The following is a 23,388-nucleotide window of genomic DNA, read 5'->3' on the forward strand; positions in this document are numbered from 1 at the left end:
TCTCTTCACATCTGACTGCTTCTCACATACAGAATGTTCCCTTCTTCATTAGGCTTCAAATTTCTCCCTCCCTTGATCCCACATTCCACTGCTTTACTTTGTTCCTTAGATAACCCTAGAATTTAATCCCACTTTCCTTAATCTTAGTCCCCTACTTTCTCCTCTGCCCAAAAGCCTCTAATCCACTAAAATCTCTTCAATTATTTAGTTTCCTTTTCTCGTCATTTCCATACTTGCACTGGACAGCTGATTTCCTATATTCAGAGCCCAGTGAAGGGATCACTCAGCATCAAACTGAAGTGTTCAACTTCTCTGTGACTCTAGAGGAACGACAGATGAACTGCAAAAATCCTGGGAGTGAAATTTTGTAGTCTCAACTGCTCATTTGAAATTTGCAATTCCCCCAATGTTTTAGGAAGTTTTGTCTGAGAAAAGCTAGCAGTACTTAGTTTTAAGTTAACTACTTCACTTTGGTTTGATTAATACACACTGGCTTCAAGCTGTGACTGACTGCAGTTAATCAGCCAAGTACTTTGCTGAGATCAGTCCCATGTGTATCTTATATAAATAAGGGATTAGGGTGCTTTGTAATTAAAGAGAAAACCCACCATCAGGTAAAAACTGACAGGATAACATTTCACACCACTTTTTGAGGCTCTCTTTGCTTTCAGTATCTGTCTGAGAGCACAACTGTCGAAATGAGAGAATTGTGCACCTTGAATCAAACTGTAATTTAAACCCACTGACATACCATTACATGGAACAAAACTCAGAAAACATTTCTCAGCCACTAACAAGTTTTCCCAAACTCTGAACTTAGAGAATGTTTTTAAGAACATGGACTTTTAACTTTGTGAGTATTTTAAGAAAATGAAAGTGAAAGAGAAACAGAGAAAATGTTTAATCCAAGGTTCCAACATCAGTGGAAAGCAAGCTGCATTCAGTGACTAGGATAGTTGAAAAAGTATCTTTCCCTCTCTTCTGTAACTAAGTTCTCAGCAAGACACATGTAATCTGAATTTACATATATGCCACAATATACCCTAAAACCAGTGGAAACAACTATTCAAGTTCTAAATCCACAAGCACTTGCAGAATGCCAGTATTTGAATCAGGTTATCTTAAGACTGACAGAACAACAGTACTGAGTACTAAATACTGTATGACTTTTACCTGCTTGATCCGATTCTTGTCACAAAATAAGTAAAATTTAGAACGACAATGTGAATACAAAGCAAAGGTGGTTTATGCACACACAAAAAGCAGAGTGATATAAAATTGATGGAGCCCTTCCAAGAACCCAGTGATTGAAAATGTGTCAGTTCAGAGGATGAATTCCTCTTCAAATCTGTACATGCCACATAATTCTACAGACATCTGGGAACTTGTTTTCAAAATATACTGTGAAATAATCAGAATGTTTCTAATTTTAAATCATTCATGGAACACTTGGGTGCAGTTACTGCATTATTAGAAACTTCTGGAGTTGAATGAGAATTAGTTGAAATAAAATAAGACCTTTGGGATTCTCAAAAAAAAAAAATTAAATACATCCTGCACAACAACTAAGAGGCCAAAAAAGAAAATATTTGAGGGGCACTCATATGGTAATTCAGGTGGAACTATAATCTTAAGTAGCTTACCTCAGACAATCTCCAAGCCTACCCATTTAGATACCTGTAACCATATGCTGATGCTTTTCTCAAAGGAAAATAAGTTGCTTGCTTCTTCACGCTTGCAGGAGTGCCACCAGGACACTGAGACACTAAGCTTAGTCACCCTCAGCTCAGGAAGAGACATCTCTGTAACTGAGTCCATAATGAACAGAATTTTGGGAGGTATTTGGAACACACAGCACTCATCCCAAAGGCAACACAAGGAACAGCACTATCAGATACTTCTGTTCAAAAAGGGCTACTGAAAGCCACCTGTGTAGCAGCAGTGCCAGACTTTTGTGTAATATTTCACAGTCCAGAGGCTTGGAAACCTGGTTGCTCCCTCAGCCCAAGACACTCCAACCTTTCTGTATCATAGAACAGTTCCACAGCCATGGAAGAGGCAAAACTGGGATGCTGCAATACTTTTCCATTGACCCAGGAAAGTGCAGAAACTAAGCAAGACTCAGATCTAAAAAAAGCAAGAAAAAACAATCTGCAAAATTACAAATTCCACATAAGGGAGTGACAGTAGCAGGGAGATGTAGCCATTATTAACCCTCTTTATTCCTTTAGCTGAAAGCTCTTCAGGAAAATGTTAGTAAGCAAAACTCACCAGGTATTTAACGTTCTTTTGAAAATAGTTGTTTAAAGTCACTGTCATTTTCTCACTGGGTATTTGAGGTCAAGAGAAAAGACTGGAAGAAGACAAAAGCTGTTTGAACAGCAACTTCTTATATTACTTGCCTTCCTTTTTTTTTTTTTTTTTGCTTTAGTGAGGACTTCTGTCCTTTCCATGAGCACATTCTGCCCTTCTAAAAGTTGTCTTCTTCAAGCTGAGAAGCTGCCAGTGAAACTCTACCACTTAATTACTACATTCCAAGACAAAGAATCTCCCATAACACCAGAGAACAGCTCTGAAAACAACTGCAGAATTACACAAAACTAAATGCACACAGATAGCACTGCAATACTTTCACTAGAAGACTTCATTAAGTTTTCTGAGGCACAAATTGTAAAATCCCTTTCCTTTGCTACCCTTTTTTTCAATGCCATCAAATTTCCATGTCAGGAGCCCCTGGAGCAGGTCCAGTGGAGGGGTGCAAAGAAGATTAAGGGACTGGAGCACCTCTCTAACAAGAACAGGCTGAGAGAGCTGAGCCTCTTCAGCCTTGAGAGGAGATGGCTGAGAGGACACCTCATCAATGTCTGTCAGCATCTGCAGGGAGGTGGCAGAGGATGGGCCCAGGCTCTTCTCAGTGAGGGCAAGAGGCAATGGCAAAGACTGATGCTCAGGAAGTTCCTCCTGAGTTTAAAGGAGAACTTCTTTATGGTGTGGGACTGAGCCCTGCACCAGATTGCCCAGAGAGGGTGTGCAGCCATCCAAGGACTGTCTGCATGCAAACCTGTGCCCTGTGCTCCAGGATGACCCTGCTGGAACAGGCTGGACCAGACAAGCCACTATGGCTCCTTCCAACTTGACCTGTTCTGTGATTACCAGGAGAACAGTGCTGTGCTGCTGTGTTTTCTTCTAGTGCTTATGCTTTAAGAAAAATAATATAAATTTGAGAATATTCAGCAGGAATATAGAAGAACTACAGGACTCAAAACCAGGCAGCACAGCTGAGTCACACCCTAAATTAATCCAGAGAAGTTCAGAATTAAAAACCTGCATGACCTCCCCCTTCAGAAAAACTCTTATCTAGAAAAGCAGTGTTAACAGAACAAGCCATACATAAAGCTAAGTAGGAACAGCAACTGCATATCTTTTAATAGAGAACAAACCCAAAACCTTTATTGTACAAAGCAGAGAAAAAAGCAACTTAGAAAAGTATGTCAAGTGATACATTACACAAAGAGACTCAATTTAACTACGGTCTTAAAGCTATTCCAGCCAAGAATTCTTAGTTTAAAATGGTCACAATCATTTCTCTGACTTTGGCTACAAAGAGGAAACCCATTTTAATTGGCTGTTGATGCCAACATTAAACTAAGTTCTGTAACAATTCAGGTATGTGCCTTCAGCTGCTACATGAGAAAATCAGCAAGACTAGAAACAATTTAAGAAGGTCAGTAGCCATAAAGGGACAGGGACAAAGAACAAACTGAACACTATTTCTATCCAATAAGGAATCATTTCAATAATCTCAAGCAGCAATAGACAAATAAAATATCTGCATTCACAAAGTGAAATAAAATTTTAGCAAAGCTGAACACTGTCAGTGACAATAAAGACTGCTTTTAATAAAAAGCTCAATCATTAATGTTACAGAGCCTTTTATGAAAGTATGATTCCCATCTATCCTTCCACCAGTCTCAGCCTGAAAGCTAAGAACCAGGGGAAACAGACTTTTCCGAGCATAAAAAGACATGCAGGTATCCAAAACATTACTTTAAGAGTCTTCTACAATAGTCTTATCACTGATTTTTAAGAGTGTCCCATATGTCTAAAAATTTATTTGCAATCAGCTCATATGATTAACAAAACACCTTTGCTACTGGCTTAAAGAAGGTCATGGTGAAATTTAATCCTTGGCATTGGAAGGATGGGAAATCTCTCTTGCAAAATCTTTTTTGAAAATTAAGATTTGCCTCAAGGAGAAAGGAAAAGGATGTAAGTGGGGAGGGCCAGGAAATAATAGACAATTAGAAACAGTTAATATACAAAACAAAACATGAACAAAACTAGTTTACTGAAAAAAAATCAAACAAGACTTGATTGTAAATAATTTCCACTGTAACATTAAAATACAAAGTAATAGCCCAGAAATAAAAGCTAATTTTAGAAATCCTCTAAGGAATGGAAATTCACTATAGAAAAAGACATGCTTGTTTGCTAGAAAACAATGTTAGTGCCAGTCAGTGCTAGAAAAAAAAATCTTTTGTTTCCATTGTTCCTTCCACCAGTAAAATCATTTATGTCACCAACCCTCACAAAGAATCCAAACAGGCAAAACAAAAATTAGGCCCAAAAGCAGAGAGGACAAAGTGCAGTCTGCCTACCTCATGAGACAGTGTTTGCCAGTCTGTTGGGCTAACAGGGCACTACTGGAGATAAACCTTTTAAATACAAGGCTTCCATTATTGGGACATACATTCCTCACAAGAACTGAAGCTGTTTTCAGAATGCAGCTAGAAAGTTCATTGAAGAGGAAAAAACCACCCCAAGATTTCAGTTAATAATAAATACTGTTTTGCAGATAAGATCCAATAGTGGCCAAGCTTTCCTTCTAGAACACTTCAATGGCCAAATTAGCTGAATAACTTCAGCAAGAAAGTTCTACAAATTTTGGGAAAATGAGCCAGTAAGGTTCTCTGACACTTTCACACTGTATCTGGCCATCAAAAGCATCTTCTGATTTTGTCACATAAATGAAACAACTGTATAATTCAAAAAAACAGATTGATGGTGCTTCCAGTTGCTGAACTGAACTTTTCCCACCTAACCTTGAAAATTACCAAGACCACAGCATATTATAATATTAATACATGTTGGAATATTAGACTTCTCTGAATCACCTATATATTTTTGCAGGTTCTACTTTAATCTAAAAATTGTATTCTGCCAATAAATAATTTCAATGAAAAAGTAAGATTTCAAGGACGCTCTAGGTTTTAATTTCATAACAGAAGTAAACATTACTGTAAGGCCATCACAACATTGTGACCATTACCAAATCTTCCTGCATGACGGGGGGCAGGAGGGAAGCTTGTAACTATGAGTTACAGAATATGGAAGAATCACTTCATCTTTGATGATCAGAATTACTGTGTTTCTAGAATAACCAGTTACATTGTTTTCCCCAGAGAGAAAACAAAACAGCAGCAGCTGCAACCTCCAGAAAAAAAAAAAAAAAAAAAAAAAAACAAACCAAACAAACCCAAAAACAACCCAAAAAACCAAACCCAAAACAAAAAATTGCCTAAAAACTTTTCTCCAACTTTAACAGCTGCAGTTCACCTGTAAACAGAATAAAGTTTGCTCTGTAGAGGCCCATAATTCTATGACCACACTAAACTCCACAGGAAGGATCAGCTTCTCAGTGCAGCCTGACAGTGCCCTTAGTTTTGAAAGCAGACTAAAATTCCTGGGTATGAAGCAATCATTTGCACCTTTACACCCCAAAGTCACAGGTTTGAGGGTGTCTGCATACATGCAGCCCCACATCTCTTTGATTAAGAAGCATAAAAAATGTTTTAGAACACACACAGTAAAGGCTGATAGACCAGTACAAAATTAAAATCCTGTGGTTTTCACTCTTGATTGTGGTCATGAGAACATTAATTTGCTTGTAGCATTCCTAAGTTTGTGGCAAAATCTTAACAACACAAACTCAAAAAAGTCTTAATCCTATTTTGTTGAAAGGGCCAAGAGCCTAAAACCATGACCCAAAAATGGGCTTACTGAGAAATAGTGCTCAAAATTCTGCCAATAGGATTATAGCTTACCTTGCAACAGTATTCAGTTATTTAATGGCTGAATCAACCAGCCCAACAGAGACATCATTACAACCAGAGAAACTTGTGGAATTCCAAGATTTTAAGCAGCAGATCAACTGAAAGAATAATACTCCTTTTCCACACTTACTGTCCCAGAGCAGTCCTAGGCTTTCTGAAATAATTATTTATGAGTGTGACTCTGGGATAATAGAATACAAAGCAAGTTGAATCACCTACCATATGAAAATGTACACTAATTGAAACCATTAAGAGACACAAAAATTTAGACTTTAAGATGAGCCTCCACTCATTCAAGCCTGAGTTTTACAAAGATATCTTTATTCACTTTGAAACATCAAACGGTAAAAGAAGCTCCCTCTACTTCAAGACTTTCTAACAAATTTTGTCATCAGAAATAAAGGTCATCTCCAACCAAGGCCAAAGTAGCCTCTTATATGAAATTTAGCAGAGCAACCATATGAGACAAAGTTGAACCACCCTCAAGACCTCCAAAGTTTTCCAAAAGCATGTTCCAGCCCACTGCAATGAAGAAGCACATAACCCTTACATAAAAGTGATAGATAGCAAGGTAACCTCAATAGTTCTGATCAGAAACATCAAAGCAAGGCATTTGTTTGCAGAACTAAGGTTCATATTAAAGGAGATGCAGGCAACACAACTAGGAGACTTTTACTGTGTTTGCACTAAAGCTTGCATAGAAGCATGTTTTTAGTAAAAAGTCTCTAGATAGTCACAATGAAACAGCCTGTTTACTACAATTGTTTGCATGCTCTACATTCCTCCAACATAAGCAATGCAAATCAACCTTGGAATAAAAGCAAACCACTCTAGGCTTTCCCCAGTCCTCCCTCTCCCCTGGGCATCCCCAGCATCTCCTGGCCTTCATTTACAAATTCAAATACACCTGCACTTAAGAACCGAATTGGACATGCAGCATGATCTTAATTATGGCCTGCATGAAACTCAAGTGCAAGTTACTCCAGAAAAACAACTCTTCCTTTGACAGACTCGGTGAGGTCAGAATGCCTCCACTCCCCTTCCCGGACACGTTTTATGTCCAGAGAACACCAAGCACAGCAATGTCCCAGTCCCTGCTTTCCAGCCAACCAAACGCCCTGCAAGAGAAAGGGACCAAGACCTTTGCCCAACACAGTGACCCAGCAGACAGAGCACCGAGAGCCAGCACAGAAACCTGCTGAGCATCGCACCCTTCCAAGCATTTAGACACCCTAACTGCGCCAGGGCAAGTTCAGGTTGGATATTAGGAAGAAATTCTTAACACAAAGAGCGATTAGATATTCGCATGGGCTGCCCAGGGAGGTGGCAGAGTCACCGTCCCTGGAGGTGTTTAAGGACAGACTGGATGTGGCACTCAGGGCCGTGGGCTGGCTGACAGGTGCTCAGGCACAGGCTGGCCTCGAACACCTCGGAGGCCTTTTCCGACCCAGTGGATTCTGTGAACAGACACAGACGTTCCCAGACCTGGGAAAGCAGGACACCCGGAGCCCCGAGAGGAAAGCGACAGCGGACAGCCCCAGAGCCCGCACCCCCCGCTCACCTGGCAGGTACTCCGCCTCGAAACGCCGCCGGGTCTCGCTTATCAGCGCCCCCTTATCCTGCCGCTGCTGAAAGGAAACATGGAACAGGAGGGCCGTGAAAGGAAGGGCAAGGCCGGGGCCCCAGACAGCCCCAGACCCTCACCTGTACGGCAGGGCCCGACCACCCGCCCTGCCAGACTACCAACCGCAGCGGCTGCGGGCGGCAGCTAGGGAGAGAGCAGCCGTCAGGCGGGCAGGGAAGCAGCAGTGAGAGGGCAGGGGCGCAGGGACTCACCTCAGCCATGATCCAGCGGGTCCGCCCGCGCCGCCCGCACTGAGGCGGCTCCGGCAGCGCGAGGAGCGGCGGGAAAAGGGGATGGAGCGGCGCCCGGGGGGCGGGGCCTGCCGGGCACGGCTCCCGCTGAGGCCCCGCCCCTAGCCATGGCTCCGCCCCCGCCCGCGCTCCCGTCATGCTCCCCGCGGCGGGAGCTTCGGAGCGGCCCTGCCGGCTGGGAACGGCACGGCCTCAAGGGGCCCGCTCAGAGCGGCCCCGCCGGCCGGGAACGGCAGCCCGGTGGGAGCGGCACGGCCTCAAGGGGCCCCGCTCAGAGCGGCCCCGCCGGCCGGGTACCGCGGCCCCCGTGGGAGCGGCACGGCTCCGCTTGGGAACGGCACGGCCTCAAGGGGCCCCGTTCAGAGCGGCCCTGCCGGCCGGGAACCGCGACCCCGGTGGGAGCGGCACGGCTCCGCTGGGAACGGCACGGCCTCAAGGGGCCCCGTTCAGAGTGGCTCCGCTGGCCGGGAATTGCGGCACGGCCCCGCCGGCGCGGAGCCGCGGTCGCTGCCCCTGTCTGTACCCGTTCTCTGTGCGGGAGTGAGCGGTATTGGGGCCGGAGCGGTCGCTGCGGGTCCTGCAGGTTGAGTGGAGCTCGGTGAGACGGCTGCGGTTCCCTCGGGGTCCCCGGGGCCTTCTCGGGGCGAGGAGGGAGAGAGGGAGGGAGGCTGCTTGGCCGCAAAATGTCTGGATGGTTCTTCAGAGAACTTTCTCCTTCGAGGCCTTATAATTTTACCAAAAAATAAATTATAGCTGTTAACAAGCACTACGCCTGAGAGAAGGTTCTTTAATTTCAGAACTCAAAGCATAGTGGCTTTCCAGTCTGCTCAGTATATTTGTGGCTTCTTCAATACAATCGCATGAATTGTGAGTGTCTGCCTTGGTTTTCTGTCCATTTATATTACACAGTGCAGCTGTTGATTACCACAGAATTCATACTTGGGTAAAGAAACATTTCTGAAATATTTCTGTTAGTTAAATCTCTCAGTACAAAATTAACTTCATTATTAATCTGTGAGATTAAAGCACATATTGGCCTCATTCTCAAATTTTTCTGTATTATTGGTTTGCAACTCATCGTTATTTTTGAGGCTCAGTTCAGCTTGTCCCAAAACAATTTAATTTTCTTTTCTTATTTGCTTTTTGTAGGTGGAAAACGTCCAGAAAGTTAAAATTTCCACACAGAAATAAGCCTGACGGAAATAGGGACACATGATTTTCTTGTAGAGGGACATACATCAAGATAAATCAAGATGCTGCTGGGTGAGCAAGATCAATTCTTGTCCTACAATGGTGAAGTCCTTGTATTTCAGTTGTCAAAACCAAAGCATGCAGAGGAAGCAGATGATAAAACAATGAATTTAAGTGTCAGAAGGATGGTGTTCAACAGAGACACTAAGCTGTTTGTTCAGAAGTCTTCTGGAGCATTCAGCGTGGGAGCCAGTCACTCAAAAATTGAAATGATTTGCTGTAGCTGCACAACAGATTCCAGAACAGGGATTATTCTTCCCTGCATTTTGATGAAGAAGAAAAAACGGAACAGTATCAAATACTTTTTATTGTTGCTTCACAGTTCTAACCAATTTGAGCCATCCTTTTATTTTAAATTGGACTATGAGCTGAAAGAAGACATCAGGTTGTTTGCTGGCCCATCACTGCTGTGGAGACATGACAGCAAGCTGTTCTACATCTCTTCCAACACCTGTGTGGTTCAAAGTGCCCCCGTTAATCTTTCTTGTGTGGTGTGGACAGGTGAAATTTTGGGTGAAGGCACTGTTGTCTTAGGGACAAGAACTGCTTGCCTGCTGCCAGAGACTGAGGACCCAGATGGGTTTTCTGTTTCAGACAGAGCCATCTGGGGCAGTGAGTTCTTTGGGTATGCCATTCAATCTCAGAAGTTTCTGAGTGGCACGTGCTTCATGCCTCATGCCTACAGCACAGTGGTGTCTTCTGTCCACGTCTGCAGGAGTGAGAGACTGAGGAAACAGCTCAGAATATCACTTGTTGCCATAACCCGCAAGAACCAGCTCGTTTGGTTCCAAAATGGTGCCCCTAAAGGTGTTTGTGACCTTCCTTATGAAAAGCCATGTTCAGTAACACCAGCTCTAACCAGCAGCAGAGATTTGCTGTTTGCTGTGTCTTTTGCCTCTGGAAATAGCTGTGTTGTACAGAGGAGAGACAGCTTACAGGTACTGTTGGCTTTAAACAGCTCCATTTTACTGCAGTCTTTTTTGTATATATTGTCTTATTGAAAGTCCTGCTACTAAAAGCCTGTATGTTCAAGTTCTTTAGATTTCTTGTTTGTTTATTAATTTTGCTGCTGGTAAAATAACCTGTCTAAAGTATGACATTGTTTTGCTTCCATTGCTTGCTTATATATCTGATAATGAAGCTTGTATTTTCTCATTTAGTAATACATTTATGAATCTGACCAAAGCTTCTGTTGCTAATGGAAAACTGCAGTAATGTAAAAACTTGAAGTTGTTAGGCAGTTATGAGTGTGCCTGGATGGTGTGTGTTAGAAGTGACCTCATATCATTCCAAAATATAAACTACTTATTGGAACAGCAAAGCTTTTTGAGCCTTAATTCCTAATAACAAAATGTTTTTTCTAGAAAATGTTGTTTTATGAAAATGACAGGAAAAGGCTATTGTTTCTTAAGATGAGGAGACACAAAGTTTCTGCTATTGTTTTGTAGTAGTCTGACAGCAAGACTTTTATAAGTCAGGAAATAAAAATTTGTAGCATTTATTTGCTGGCACTATTATAAAAATTTCTCTTTCACTTTCAAACATAGTCTGTTGTGAAACAAAGATATTTCTCAATATCAAAGGTACAATGCCTTTAACTGATCTTCAGGTATTACTGCTTCTAAGTAAATGTTACAACATTCAGCTGTTCAGCTGTTTGAATACACTGAAAAGTTGTCATCTTCTCTGCAGCCTGTAATCTGGAAAGTGATCTTTAAAGAGAAATGGCTAATTTTTCCCAGAGTTACATAGGCTGTAAATGATGGGGTGAGAGTGAGTGCTTGAAACTTCTAAATATTATTGTATTTCACACAACTGAATAGGCTCTATCTCAGTGGAAAGCAAGCTTCACCAAAATGAGATCTCAAATACAAGATTTATTCTAATAAATGTGTTTTAAAACCTCTTCTACTGTAGGTGGCTTCCAAATGGCAAAAAGTGAAGTGTGTTTTGGTGGATGATTTTATTGGCTCTGGAAGTGAGCAGCTGTTACTGCTTTTTAAGGATGACTCCAATACTGACGTGTTAAGTACATTCAAAATAACAGATCTTGGGGAGGTCAACTATGCAGTAAGTTGAGCTTGCCTTTTCTCAGCTACTCAGTCTGTGCTTACTAAATTAAAAAAATCTCAACAAATCATTTAAGTATTGATGCAAAGTGAAATTGGATGTGTGCTGTGAAATGCCCTGAAGTTTGAATACAATATTCCCTGCTGTAATCTTAAATTATCTGAAGATGTTATTTTGTTTCTCTGATTGTATCAACATTCTGTTGGGAAATTAATGCAGCTGAAAATGCTTTACATACATAATAGTTTTGCCAAAATGGTTACCTTTTGGCTAAGAACCCTTAATTTAATTAAAGCCATAGTGCTTGTTAATTATCTTCTCATAATTGGGTCTTTCCATTATGTACTATCAAATTCTAATTGCTTTCAGAAAATAGGATTTTGCTTTTAAAAGACATAGTGTGATTCTCCTGGCTTGCTGTATTTTCTCACAGATTTTTATAATGCTGTGTAACAGCCTGTACCTTACTTTCAGCTTTTTAATTCATTCAGGATTTTGATTTTGTTTTTTCCCTCTTTCAGAGTGGTATCTCTTATAAACACGATGTTCCTGCTGCAGAAGGATTGCAAGAGAATGGTTTGCTTACTGTCCGAGCCCTTGAAACAAGATTACAGGTTTGTACTCACCAGTGCTGCCTCCATGTTTTCTGTAAATTACTGTTCTGTATCATTGCATTATCTAGAGGGTGAGGCTAATGATACTGTTATTATTTAAGAAGTGGTTCAGGGAAAAGGTCAACATTGTTAAGTATTTATTCTTGAATCAGTACTAATCTGTGTTTCTGGTCTCTCAGTTGTTATGAGTGCATTTAGGTAATTGTAGTGGTCGAACTTAATTTTAATTAAAAGTTTGAGATAGTGCTGAAGCTGTCTTATCAGAGCTCCTTAGCAGTCATTTTACTCATGTTTAAATACCAGCTTTAAAAAATTGGAAGGTTTACTTCTTTTGCTCCCCATTACATACAGAACTTTCAGGTCCCATAGTGGCAGGTTCCCAGTGAGTGCATTTGCACAATTGGTGACAGTGGTTATTTCACCACCTCTGATGTTCATGGTCCTGTTACTAGTGGTTTTATAAGGATAGTTTTGAGATGTACTATAGATAAGGCTAAAATGTATCCTTCTTTTAACTAGAATCATTTGTAAAACAAACTGGGGGAAACTTGGGAGTTTCTCACCCAACAGACTCATCAGTGTGAGTGCTTCTGCGGTGTTTATATTAGCCTCTGCCAAATGGGTAATAATTGACAAATAGGAAGATAATTTAAGAATAAAAAAGCTTTAGGGGAGAACATGAATCTCATACTGAGTCAAGGATGTGAGGCTATTGTTAATTTGCTATGTGTGCTTTAAAGACTAGATACAAGGTAATTATTCCTGTCACTTGAGAATTAGTGAAAACTAAGTAGGGTATTGTGGCGGTTTTATTTCCAGCCTTTAAAAATGAAGCAAATGAATTGGCAATAGTTTACCAGTCAATAAATAAATAAAAGGAGGACATATTAGGAAAAGACTGAAAAAGAAAAGACTTTTCCAGTTGTAATGACAAACAAGGTATCTAAAGTGCATCATCCAAAAAATGGAAGCTATTTGGAGATCAGTAGACAAAACGGTTTTTTTACTCCTAGAAGACCAAGAAAAATAGAAGCTGGATTAATTTTGAACACCTCTCGAGGTCCCTTCCAATCCTACTTTTTTACAGCTTGCCTGTTAGAGGCCTATTGGCTTTAACAGAAGTGCAGGGGTCCTTCCAAATGCATCTTTTTCTGTTTCTGCATTTTTTTTCTTTTTTGGCAGTCATATTTTAAAACTGACTTCAGTGCTGCATTCTTGCCCTACTCATTCATTACATTACTTTCCTCTTCTACAAAGCAGAAAGTAGTTTCTGTTTCTTATTGGCTGCTCCTTCCATGAATCTAATGACCTTGTCCACCCTGCCATTGACAGCTGTATATTCTATGTTCCATAACTTTGTTCTTTCAATACTCCAACTGGCTTCCAACTGTACAGCTCTGTGAATCTGTGTCAGGATGAAATGAATTATCTGGTTTGCACTTGCTACTGGTTCTGCTGGAAACAAGCCACTGGTTGGATATTTTATCTATTGTGTGCTGATATAGTTCTTACAGACACAGAATTCTTCCCAAGACCTAACATTTCTGTGCTTTTAGATCTTTTTAATCTCTAATTTTCAAAGCCATATGCTAGCACAAGCATTGTAAGCAGTTGGAAATTTACTGTGGTTTATTGCTGTAAATTTTAGAAGTTGTCAAGCTTATGAATTTGGAAATAGGTGCAGATATTTCTTTTTAACCTCACTGTTGCTAACTTGTTGAAATCCCTATTGTTGTGTATTATATTTGCTGAACAGTGAAGTACTCTTGCTGGTTTTTATTATCTGACATATAATTGAATTTCAAGGATGCTTGTTTTGAAGCAATACTGCATGGGTTCTGCTTAGCTTGGGAATTTTCAAAGGTTATTTAGTCTTGAAGTGGTGCCTCTTGATATTTATCATCAAAATTCAGGTGTTCTAGAAATTTGCAATCAAATCAAGTTTTCACAGTCTCCATGGAATCTTGTGTTTTAGAGCAAGATAAAATAGCAGATGCAGCCCTTTTGCATCCTTGTTGCTTAACCCTTGTTTTACATCTGCACAGCTGTTTTCTTAACCATGTGAGACTTTGGCAGGAATGACATATAGTCCACTGGATAACTAAGTTGTATTTAAGTTATACCTAGTAATATATATAACTGCATTTTGCAGGCAGTGAAGTTGAAAAATAGATCAGCTTGAGCAATTTTGAATTGTTCTGTGTTTATTTTGTATACACTATTTTGGGCCTGAATCCAGCCTTTTCTCCTTTGAATTTTTTTTTACTTGTGTTTTGGTATCTTCTGGAGAAGACGTTCTTTGGCAGAGTACTGCAGTTCCATTACAACAGCTGAGGTTACAGGGTTTCTCATTGTTTTAGTTGATTGTTTTGGCAGAAATAAAGAAGGGTCTTTATGTCCACTGGTCTGTTCTTCCCCCCATTACTTGACAGTTTTGTAAGGACTATTAATTCTGGATTTACTCACAGCTCTATTGTCTTTGGCTCTGGACTGCCTTGTTTTTATGTTCTGGTTTATTTTCTCTTCTAAGGTGATCTACTTTTATTTTCTTGGTTTAACAGCACAAAACTTGTAACTCCTGCTGGTGCTTGTAGTGCAGTACATCTTGGCATGCAGCAGGAAGGATGTGCCTGTCACTTGTGACAGAGGGGGACACAACTCAGTCTTGGGTTTGCTATGTGGGGGAATTCAGGTCTTTTTCTTGTGCTCTAGGAGGAAAAAGGGCTTGCAAAAGCCAGATTGGTTGGCAAGGATACAACAGTGAAGGTTTGGCTGTTTTGACTGCTTCCACATCTGTGCTTCTCCATTTGCTTTCTGGTTCTCAATTGTTTATTCAGGAATTGTCTCCCATGAGAGTGAATGATGGTTTAGTGTTCTGATGACCTAAATTAGGAAAGTATTGTAGACTCATCTTCATTTTCATCTCTTGAGTCAAGTCTGGCCCTGGATTATTGCTTGGAATCTGGTGCTTAGATTCACAGTTGGATAGGTGACAATTTTTTTGCAAAACTTTTCATGAGTGCTATTGGTCTAAATGCCCTTTGCCAGTGCAGCTTGAGCAGAGGACATCACTTTACTTAAAAGATCTGCTTTTTTATTTGGGCTTATAATGGATTTATGTGTGTTATGTGCTTGGGGGAGCGTTTCTGAGGGGATGAGTAAAGAGGGAAGTTTGGTTTTGCATTCCAGAGTTCAGTTCTCTCCTTGACAGCATTGGACTTCTCAGGATGTTACTTTGCAGATAATAGCTTTTGAGGAGCTTTCTTAAAACCTGAGAAGCTGGCATGATGTTCTTTCTTTATTGCTTGGTTTGTGGGTTTTTTTGGTTGGTTTGCCCTGGTTGGTTTTTTTGGGGGATTTTTTCATTGTGCTTTATTTAACAAAGACATAGCCAACATGTGTGTCTGCTTGTCAACTCTTCAATATATTTACTTGATCAATAATCAACATAAATCTTGAGAAGAAGATGAAACTGCTCTCCATGAAAAAGTGAAGCAGATTAATAATGAAAGATATCACTCAGAAATATATCTATGGAAATATATCTGAATATTTATGTAATTTGATTAAGTTTACCTTAATATTTATCTTTAGGTTTAATATTGAAAGACCAAGATTCTGAGATTCATATTTTAACAACAGAGTAGCATGACTTGAACATTTTTTAGAAATGCTATTTGTGATTCTTGCATAAAAATGGAAAGCTGAAAAGATATTTTGATAGCTTTAATATCTTTTCTTATATGCAGTAGTCTAATGATTATCTATTACAGGCTGGTTGGACTTCTGTTCGAGAGCTGCAGCAGCATTTAAGACTCCAAAAGAAGGTCATTCTTGAGTCTTGCAGAGCATTAATAGATCTTGTTGAAGAAAGACCCCATATTCTACCAAACTCAAAAGAGGTAAAATGCGGGAGATGGGCCAGATCACTTCTGAATTCTGCCAAGCCATGTGTAGAGGGTGCTGCTATCAACCACTTATCCCTTTTGCCTGTAGGGGTTACCACTATCAAAACTCATTAATCTGCTATTTAAGTCTGGTTCATTTTCTTAACTTGCCAAGATATGTAGTTAGGAGTAAATTTAGTTGTTTCTGCTTGAAATTGATGTGCACAATATCTCCTGACAACTGAGTGGTATGGAGGAGTAACCTCTTACAAAGTTAGTGACAAACACGAGGGGAGTGTACAGTTCTAATTGCCACAGTTGCCTAGATATTGAATATCTGTCTGAAATCTCACATGTTACAAAAAGGGAGTTGTCATAGAACTATGTGAGCAAAATTGATTTTATAATGGGGGCAGAGTGAACTGTGGGCTGAGAAGGTGATGGAGGTTGGGAAAATCTTATTTTAATATGTTGCTCAAAAGAAACCTCATTTAATTGAAATGGAGTTGATCTCTTTCAGTTACTGTTGTGGCATCTTTCAGGTTTTCTGGGTTTGCACAGAGTATTGCGCAATTAAATGCAGTAATATAAATTCTAGCACCTTATATCTTTGGACAATTGTATGACAGGTCAAGATTTTGACATATGATGTTTGCAAGGAGAGAATAAGTTGTATTTTACATGATGATATAATGTGTTTTAAGAAAATTCAATTATATTTATTGTAGAGAATAAACTAGTTTATATATTTCTTTCATTTTATGTATCTTAAAAACTCTTCCAGCAGTCACTTGTGGTAAAATACAAAGTAATGCAGTATAAAAATACCAAAATCTCTGCTTAATTTATCTAAAACTCACATTTTTCTGTAAGGAAGGCCTTGTCTCTCTCTGGGATGATGAAGAAAATCCTCCTGATTCTCTCAGTAAAGAGACACCATTGGCATCTGAAGTTCCAGAGCACTTCACAGAGGAATTGTGGCAGCGTGTTGTGGGTGACAACCTGGTAGTTGGAGTAAAACTAACTGAATCCTTTTATTTGTGAGTATATACACTTATCCCATCATTTCATTGGTAGTTTTATAGAAAATGAATATGTAGGTTAAGCTCTGCAGTAAATTTGAACTTTCTCATGTTGAACATGTTCATATAAAGTGTTTCAAATATGTCTTTGTCAGTATTTTTGCTACTGGTTGCTTGCTCTCTAGCACTCTGCAGAAAAATACATTATACAGCCAGAAATCAGTTGTGTGAGTATAATTGCAACTTTACTGGAGACTTTTTACAAAAGAGTCTTCTTTGACAAAAATTATGGCTCTTTGTAGCCCATGTTGACATAGCAATGCTGACATCAGTATGTGCTGTAAATAAAGGTCTGTCTTAGCTTAACTTGGTTCCTGATGCTTTACTGTTAGCTACTTGCCATTCCTAATTGATTTGCTTCAAGAAGCACAAAAGAAAATATATTAAATTCTCTTACCAACTAATTAGTACTTAGCTTTTGAATTGAACTCTTCTAGTCAAGTACCTAATCAAAATGCTTGCACAGCTTGTATTTTGTGTAATTTATGTGGAACAATCAGCCATACAATACTTAAACCTTCAAAATAATTTGGTTGGGTTTTTTTATCATCTTTGAAATTATTTGTTTATTCTATTTATTTTAATTACTCAGTTCTAGTTGTAAATACCACTTATGTCATTTTCTCTTACAGAAAGGGAACTAAATTGAAACAGTGTGAAAAAAAAAAGGATTACGTAAAATATAAAATTACAACGTGAATTGTGTAATGTAAACTTTGGTGGAGTCAGAACTTCTCTTTTGACCCATGTTCCCACAGGCAGTGTAGCTGAGGCTGTGTTAGGCTGAGCTCAAAGGCTGCTGATGTCACTGGAAATCATTCAGGTGGCTGTGAGGGAGCTGACCTGTTGGGCCCTCTGGCCATTCTGCTGGAGCTGTGGCTGGATTCTTCCTCAGCTGCCAGGTTGCTGTAACTTTACAAGAAAGTTAACCTCATCCTCTTGACAGCCTCTCTTAAGAGCCACTGAGGCAAAAGATTGTTTTTTGCCTTTTTAGAGTTTGTTCTTTTAGCTTTGATGATGATCCCTTTGCTTTTTTTTTTTTTTTTTTTTTTTAAGTGAAATGCTTTATTCCTTTATAACTTCAGAAATCTTCAGCAGATTTTAAAAACCAGCAGCAGTCTAGCCCTCTCCCACATTTTTAGAGTTGACAAAAGATCTGTGGAGAAGCCACTTGTCCAAGATTAACCTGACAGGCCAGCAGCAGAACCTGGGTCTTCTGAGCTCCAGTTCAGTACTGTGCACAACAACCTGTGTTTGTGGGAAAAAGGACTTGCTTTATCTTCAGCCCCAACACTGTAATTCTTTATTGACTATTTTTGTGATTCCTACTAATGCAAGATTGCAGCGATATCACAGATTGATTTATGAGGTGGTGATACTTCTCTGTAAAGAAAATTAGACATTCATAAGATTTTCAAATGTCACTGACATCTTGAGATTGAATTGATTGACAGAATAATATATTCATTGAGAGAGGATCTGGAACAGTAATATTAGGATTTCATTGAAAGAGCCCTGTGTTGAATAAATAAAGTACTTCATACATTTCAGGAAATTGCTGCATGTTCAAGGTAATAGTATCTTAAACCTTTTATTTTACTCTACATTCAATTTTGTTTGAATATCTATAAAAATGTAGAGTGTCAGAAGAGCTTCTAGTCCTCAAAAGGGCAGAATTGATATTTTTTGCAGTTTTTTCTTAAAAAGAAAGTAAAATCTTTTAAAAAAAAATCCATAAATGTCAGAGTATCTTTATAGGTTATGTAGACTTTTCAGCTTTTTCTGACTGAATTAAACATTCAAATTCTTTTGGTTGAAATGGGGTGTCTGACTTCTAGAAGCTCTTCAAAAACTCGGTCCACATTTTGAAAAATCTTTATACTTGGTTGATATGAAACAGTCATGTGAAGGACTTGGCCTCTTTGCAAAGTGTATGACTTAACCTGGAATGGTATTGGAATTTATGTCTTAAATGTCTGTATTAAGTCTGCAGAGTTGTGGTTATTTGTCAGAAGGCAAAAATGTGAACTGGGAGTGCAGTCATATTGTATGGATTTTCACAGGTCACTGAGTGATGTCAGCTTATCTCTAGTGATGGATCAAGACTTCTCTTCGATTTCTCCAATTATCAAGTGTCAAAGTAAAATCATTAAGCTGAACAAAGCCTTCTCAGCATTGGCAGTCTCCCCAGGTCAAATTGAACCTCCTCCAAAAAAGATGAAATTGGACTTGCATAGCAAGAATGATCTGAGAAAAGAATTTCCTAAGAGATCTTCAAGGATTCAGCTGGATGGAGTAAAGACAGTCACTGCTGTCACCAGCCTTTCACCACTACTGGCATTTCATCGTGTGTGCTGTGTGGTTCTTCTGCATGCTAGGAAGCAAAACCATCAGAATGATGATTTACAGCAGAGCAAAAAGGTTACTGTACTCTGTGGGAAAATTTTGTTAAGTCTGGAAGATATTTCAGATGGCAGATATTCAATAAAGATGCTAAGGGATAATAGTTACTGTACAGGTAAATGGATTTATATACTTTGGATTTATAAATATATATATTTAATGCTTCTGTTTACTCTAGGTGGTGCCCAGCTAAATTTCTTTCTGAACACAAACTGCACAGACTTTTTGGGACTTAAAGCTGGGTGAACTAGGGGATGGAACATTTTTCAAATTGGAAAAAATGTTTAGTGAGTTGCTGTAAGGTTTTGCTAGCATTGGTGATGAAGGATATCTGGAAAGGATAATTTTGAAGATAAGTTTGAGTACAGAATGCTGAAGGCTATGTTTTTTCTATAAATAAGATACTGTAATTAGATACAGAAGTTTTTTTCTGACATACTACTACCTCTTAAAATACCAAAGTAATTGAAGCTCTTCCTCATCTACACATATATTAGGGTAATTTATTTTCATTTCTTTCAATATTCCTGATTGAATTGATTTTGAGCTGGGCTTTTGCTCAGGTAATGAAATATCTTTTTTATTGTTTGCAATGAATTTTAATTTTTCTTCCTTTAATGCTGTGTCACTGCTAAAGCCAACATGTCATCTTACTATCACAGGCTATTAATAGTCTTCTTTTGGCAAGGTGATGTTTATCTTAAGAGCTTTCATTATACCTGTGGTGCTCCATTAATCAGCTGTTTTGCTTGACAGAAGTAGGGATAAGAATTTAGGTGAGAAGAAAACTGCCAAAGAATGCCTGAAGTCAGGTGCAAATCCTTCACAAAAAAACTGGGAATATGAGCCAAAAATCAAGTTCATTTAATGCATGCAGCATGATCAAAATATTTAGTTCAAATACCTTTTTCTACTGTATTTTCTTGCAGGTTCCATGGAAGATATACTTGCTGTCCTTGCAGTGTGTGTCAGATTCTCCTTTCAGATTGTGTCTTGTGACTACACACTGACTCCAGTCAGTTCATGGTTACTGGGAGAAATGGAGTGCACACCCTTTAAGGAATGCCAGGACAACATATTCTGTCATAAAGCAGGAAATATCCATGGTACAATTTTTAATTGGGCCCTGAAAAATCCATTTGAAGGAGTTCTAACAATATTTTGCAGGTAAAATCACTTGAAGAGCATAGCTTATATTCATCTTCCAGACACCCTTTTTTATCTTTGTGCTGTTTCTTACTGGTACCATAAACAGCAGCCAGGATCATAACCAGTAGGCTGCCAATATGATGCTATAGTAACAGTCACCAATAACAGACCTGTTTTCAGATCAGAACTATGGCAGAACCTGAACTGACTTGTTTCATTTTGTCTAGTCTGGAACATTGAATTACAAATAAGTCTAGTCTCCATTAATACCTGCTTGGTACTATTCCTTCTCTTCATTTGGCTGTATCATAATTTTATATTTTTTTCTTACATTATTCGTACGATAATGTGTGATTTTTAAATTTTTTCCTCAAAACGTGTTAATTTTAAAAGAACCTTAAATATTAAATACTTATATATTAATATTAAAACAAAAAACAACCAAACCACAAAGCCCAAGTTAAATTAAATTTAAATTTATTACTAGGTCATTTTTTAGTTTAGTATTGCAATACAAATGTAGTCTCATTTTGAACATCTTTCTGCTATAGTTATTTCCTATCTACCTTGATTATGAAAAGGAAATAATCTAAAGAGTCTGACTGGTGTCCTTTTTTATGCAGATTCTTGGACAAATATTTCCTAAGCCAGGTTAGACAAGTTAGTAATGCTGCCACAATTCATGACTTAGCTGGTTAAGGCTTATAACATAAAAAGTACTTCTGGGATATTTGTCAGTACTTCTGACAAATGTTGCTGTTTTGAAGAGTTCAAGCTCTAAAATAAAAAAGAAAACATGTAACTGCTAAGAGTGTATTTTGTAATGGGGTTCAGTCTTTTCCTCAAATTAGGAGTTGATTTCCTCTATGAAATGTTTAAGCAATCAGTAAAATTTTAACTCTTAAAACTTTGCTTCCTTTTGAAAGGTGATTTTACTTGCTATTCACTTTGACTATTCACTATTCACTTTTGATCTCATTTTGTTAATTGTTACTGAGCCCCATGTTTATGGGCTGTGATTGCATTTTCTGTATCTTTCATTCCTGTGTTTGGATTGATCTTTTACCTGGCTAGGATGTTTCTGTGATAGGTGGAAACTACAGAGTATCCTTTTTTTTGACACCATCATAATTTTGTTTTACAGAAATCTGACTGTCTTGTTCCAGTGCCTTCACAGCCTCACTAGAGTTCTCCCTCCAAGCTGCAGTGTAAAATTCCTGAGATCTGGAAGCAAAGCAGTACTTGCTGAACAGTTAGCACTGGCTCTGGAAAAGGAAATGGTTACCTTGAAGAATTCTCTTTTCTTAAAAGAAACTAAAGCTGGAAACAGTTTGACGTGGGGGAATGAGTCTGGCAAGAAAATCAATAATGCTCCTCTGGCTTCTTTACTGAACACTGAGGAAGGAGTCCAGCAATTCAGAAAGAAGTTTCAGAAGGAGAGGGAAGAGAGTGTGCAAAGTATGAACCAAACACTGAATGGTGCCCTGTACCAGAAAACTGCTTTGAAAATAGCAGAAGCTCAGCTCAGTTCAGATATGATTGTGTGGAGACTGGCCAAGTCCTAGAAACTATTGACTAAATTTATTTTGAAAAAAAATTTATTAAAGTTATACCGTTAAATAATATTTATATTTTCATGGGTACTTATACTGCTGTGTATTCTATAGCATTTCTGTGTTGTTTCTACAGATAAATACTGGTATTTTAATTGATGACTATTGGAAGAATTTAATATTAAGATTGAGTCGTTATTTTGTTATAGATTTTGAAAATATATCTTTAAGGTATTTTCTAATAATTCCTACTCCAAAATCATAATTCTTGGACTATAAAATAACTATTTTAGAGAAAAAAAAAGAATGTGTGTGTTCTCTTTAAAATAGTTCTGTTGAACCTTGAAAGATGACTGTTTATACATGTCAAATGTAAGCCCTTTTTAGAAATCTTAAAGCAGGTATAGAAAGGATTTAGGTTATACAACCAAATGTAACTCATAATTTGAGTATGGAGTTTATGGACAAATTCAAAGAAGAGATTTTATCTTCATAGGTCAAACCTCTTAAATAACTTCTAGTGAGACCACTTGAGGAACAGAACTCTGTACCTTTGAGCCTTCTGTTCTGGAATCCAGCCTCAGACTTATGGAGTATTTATTGGAGGTGGAGAACCAGATGAGACTTCTTAACCAAATTTCAAGAACTCATGAAGATTCATTACATGATAAAGCTGCTTCAGCTTTGAGAGGTCCATTCCCACACACTTCAGTGGTAGGGCTAGTCTCACTGGTAAATCCTGGCCTTCCTTGGATGTTAACCCAGCTTCAGAGTCAGGAGATTGGCTTGCTCAACCCCAGAGTCAGATGATTGTCTGCTGATGCTAGCTGCTCAGTGGTTTTGGCTTATCTCGAGTACTTCAAATAATATTGGGCAACTTTGTTATTATTCCTCCTTCTGCTGGCTTGAGAAATATCCTGCTTATGCTTCTAGGAAGAGAATGGCCTGTACTGCTTACTGAGATAGTAATTTCTAATCAAATTTTTCCCACTAGCTTCTTGAGGGGCAGAGAGGTTAGAAAATCCAAAATCACACTAATTTGCTTCCTTTTATCTCTGCTTTATGTAAGTAAAACATTCTTATTGCTTGTCACCATTTTTCTGAAGTTGTCAGAGTTTTGCTTTTTATTTTCTCTGCAAACAGAGGTAATAGTTGACATCTCCAGCATGATCTCTCTCTGACAATAAAAGTCTGGTAGGAAAAGTGGAAGATATTTATTAACTCAAAGGTTATACTGATGTTTCAGAATAATTCTTTTTGTCTCATCAGAAAGTTCAGCTTCTGTATGCATGTCCTCTAGAAGCATTAAGTGGTGATGTTTTCAGTCCAAGGCATCTTCTCATTCTGGCAACAGGAGTAAACTGGTGCACCTGAAATGCAAACATTGCCTA

At 38.8% G+C, this 23,388-nt stretch overlaps 2 protein-coding genes across 3 annotated transcripts in view; one reads left to right on the plus strand and one right to left on the minus strand.

The window, feature by feature from the left end:
- MOSPD2 (motile sperm domain containing 2) overlaps window positions 1-8,014 on the minus strand; it is a 31,908-nt gene extending 23,894 nt beyond the window's left edge. Inside the window, exons 1-2 of one of the 2 annotated variants that reach the window (XM_063183150.1) lie at window positions 7,950-8,014; window positions 7,675-7,741 (exon numbers count right to left, since the gene is read on the minus strand). In XM_063183150.1, the coding sequence (XP_063039220.1) occupies window positions 7,675-7,741; window positions 7,950-7,958 (76 nt within the window). In that variant the 5' untranslated portion in view covers window positions 7,959-8,014. The remainder of the gene's footprint in view (window positions 1-7,674; window positions 7,742-7,949) is intronic. The other variant, XM_063183156.1, reaches the window with a different exon arrangement.
- Window positions 8,015-8,402: 388 nt separating this feature from the next.
- On the plus strand, window positions 8,403-22,276 carry FANCB (FA complementation group B). Its single transcript, XM_063150388.1, has 9 exons — window positions 8,403-8,586; window positions 9,138-10,177; window positions 11,157-11,309; window positions 11,831-11,923; window positions 15,697-15,825; window positions 16,684-16,850; window positions 18,956-19,410; window positions 20,225-20,462; window positions 21,589-22,276. Exons 2-9 carry the CDS (start codon window positions 9,242-9,244, stop codon window positions 22,007-22,009), a joined length of 2,592 nt encoding a protein of 863 aa, XP_063006458.1. The 5' UTR covers window positions 8,403-8,586; window positions 9,138-9,241; the 3' UTR covers window positions 22,010-22,276.
- Window positions 22,277-23,388: the final 1,112 nt, after the last annotated feature.

The sequence above is a fragment of the Melospiza melodia genome, chromosome 2 (genome assembly GCF_035770615.1).
Source record: "Melospiza melodia melodia isolate bMelMel2 chromosome 2, bMelMel2.pri, whole genome shotgun sequence".
NCBI lineage: Eukaryota > Metazoa > Chordata > Aves > Passeriformes > Passerellidae > Melospiza > Melospiza melodia.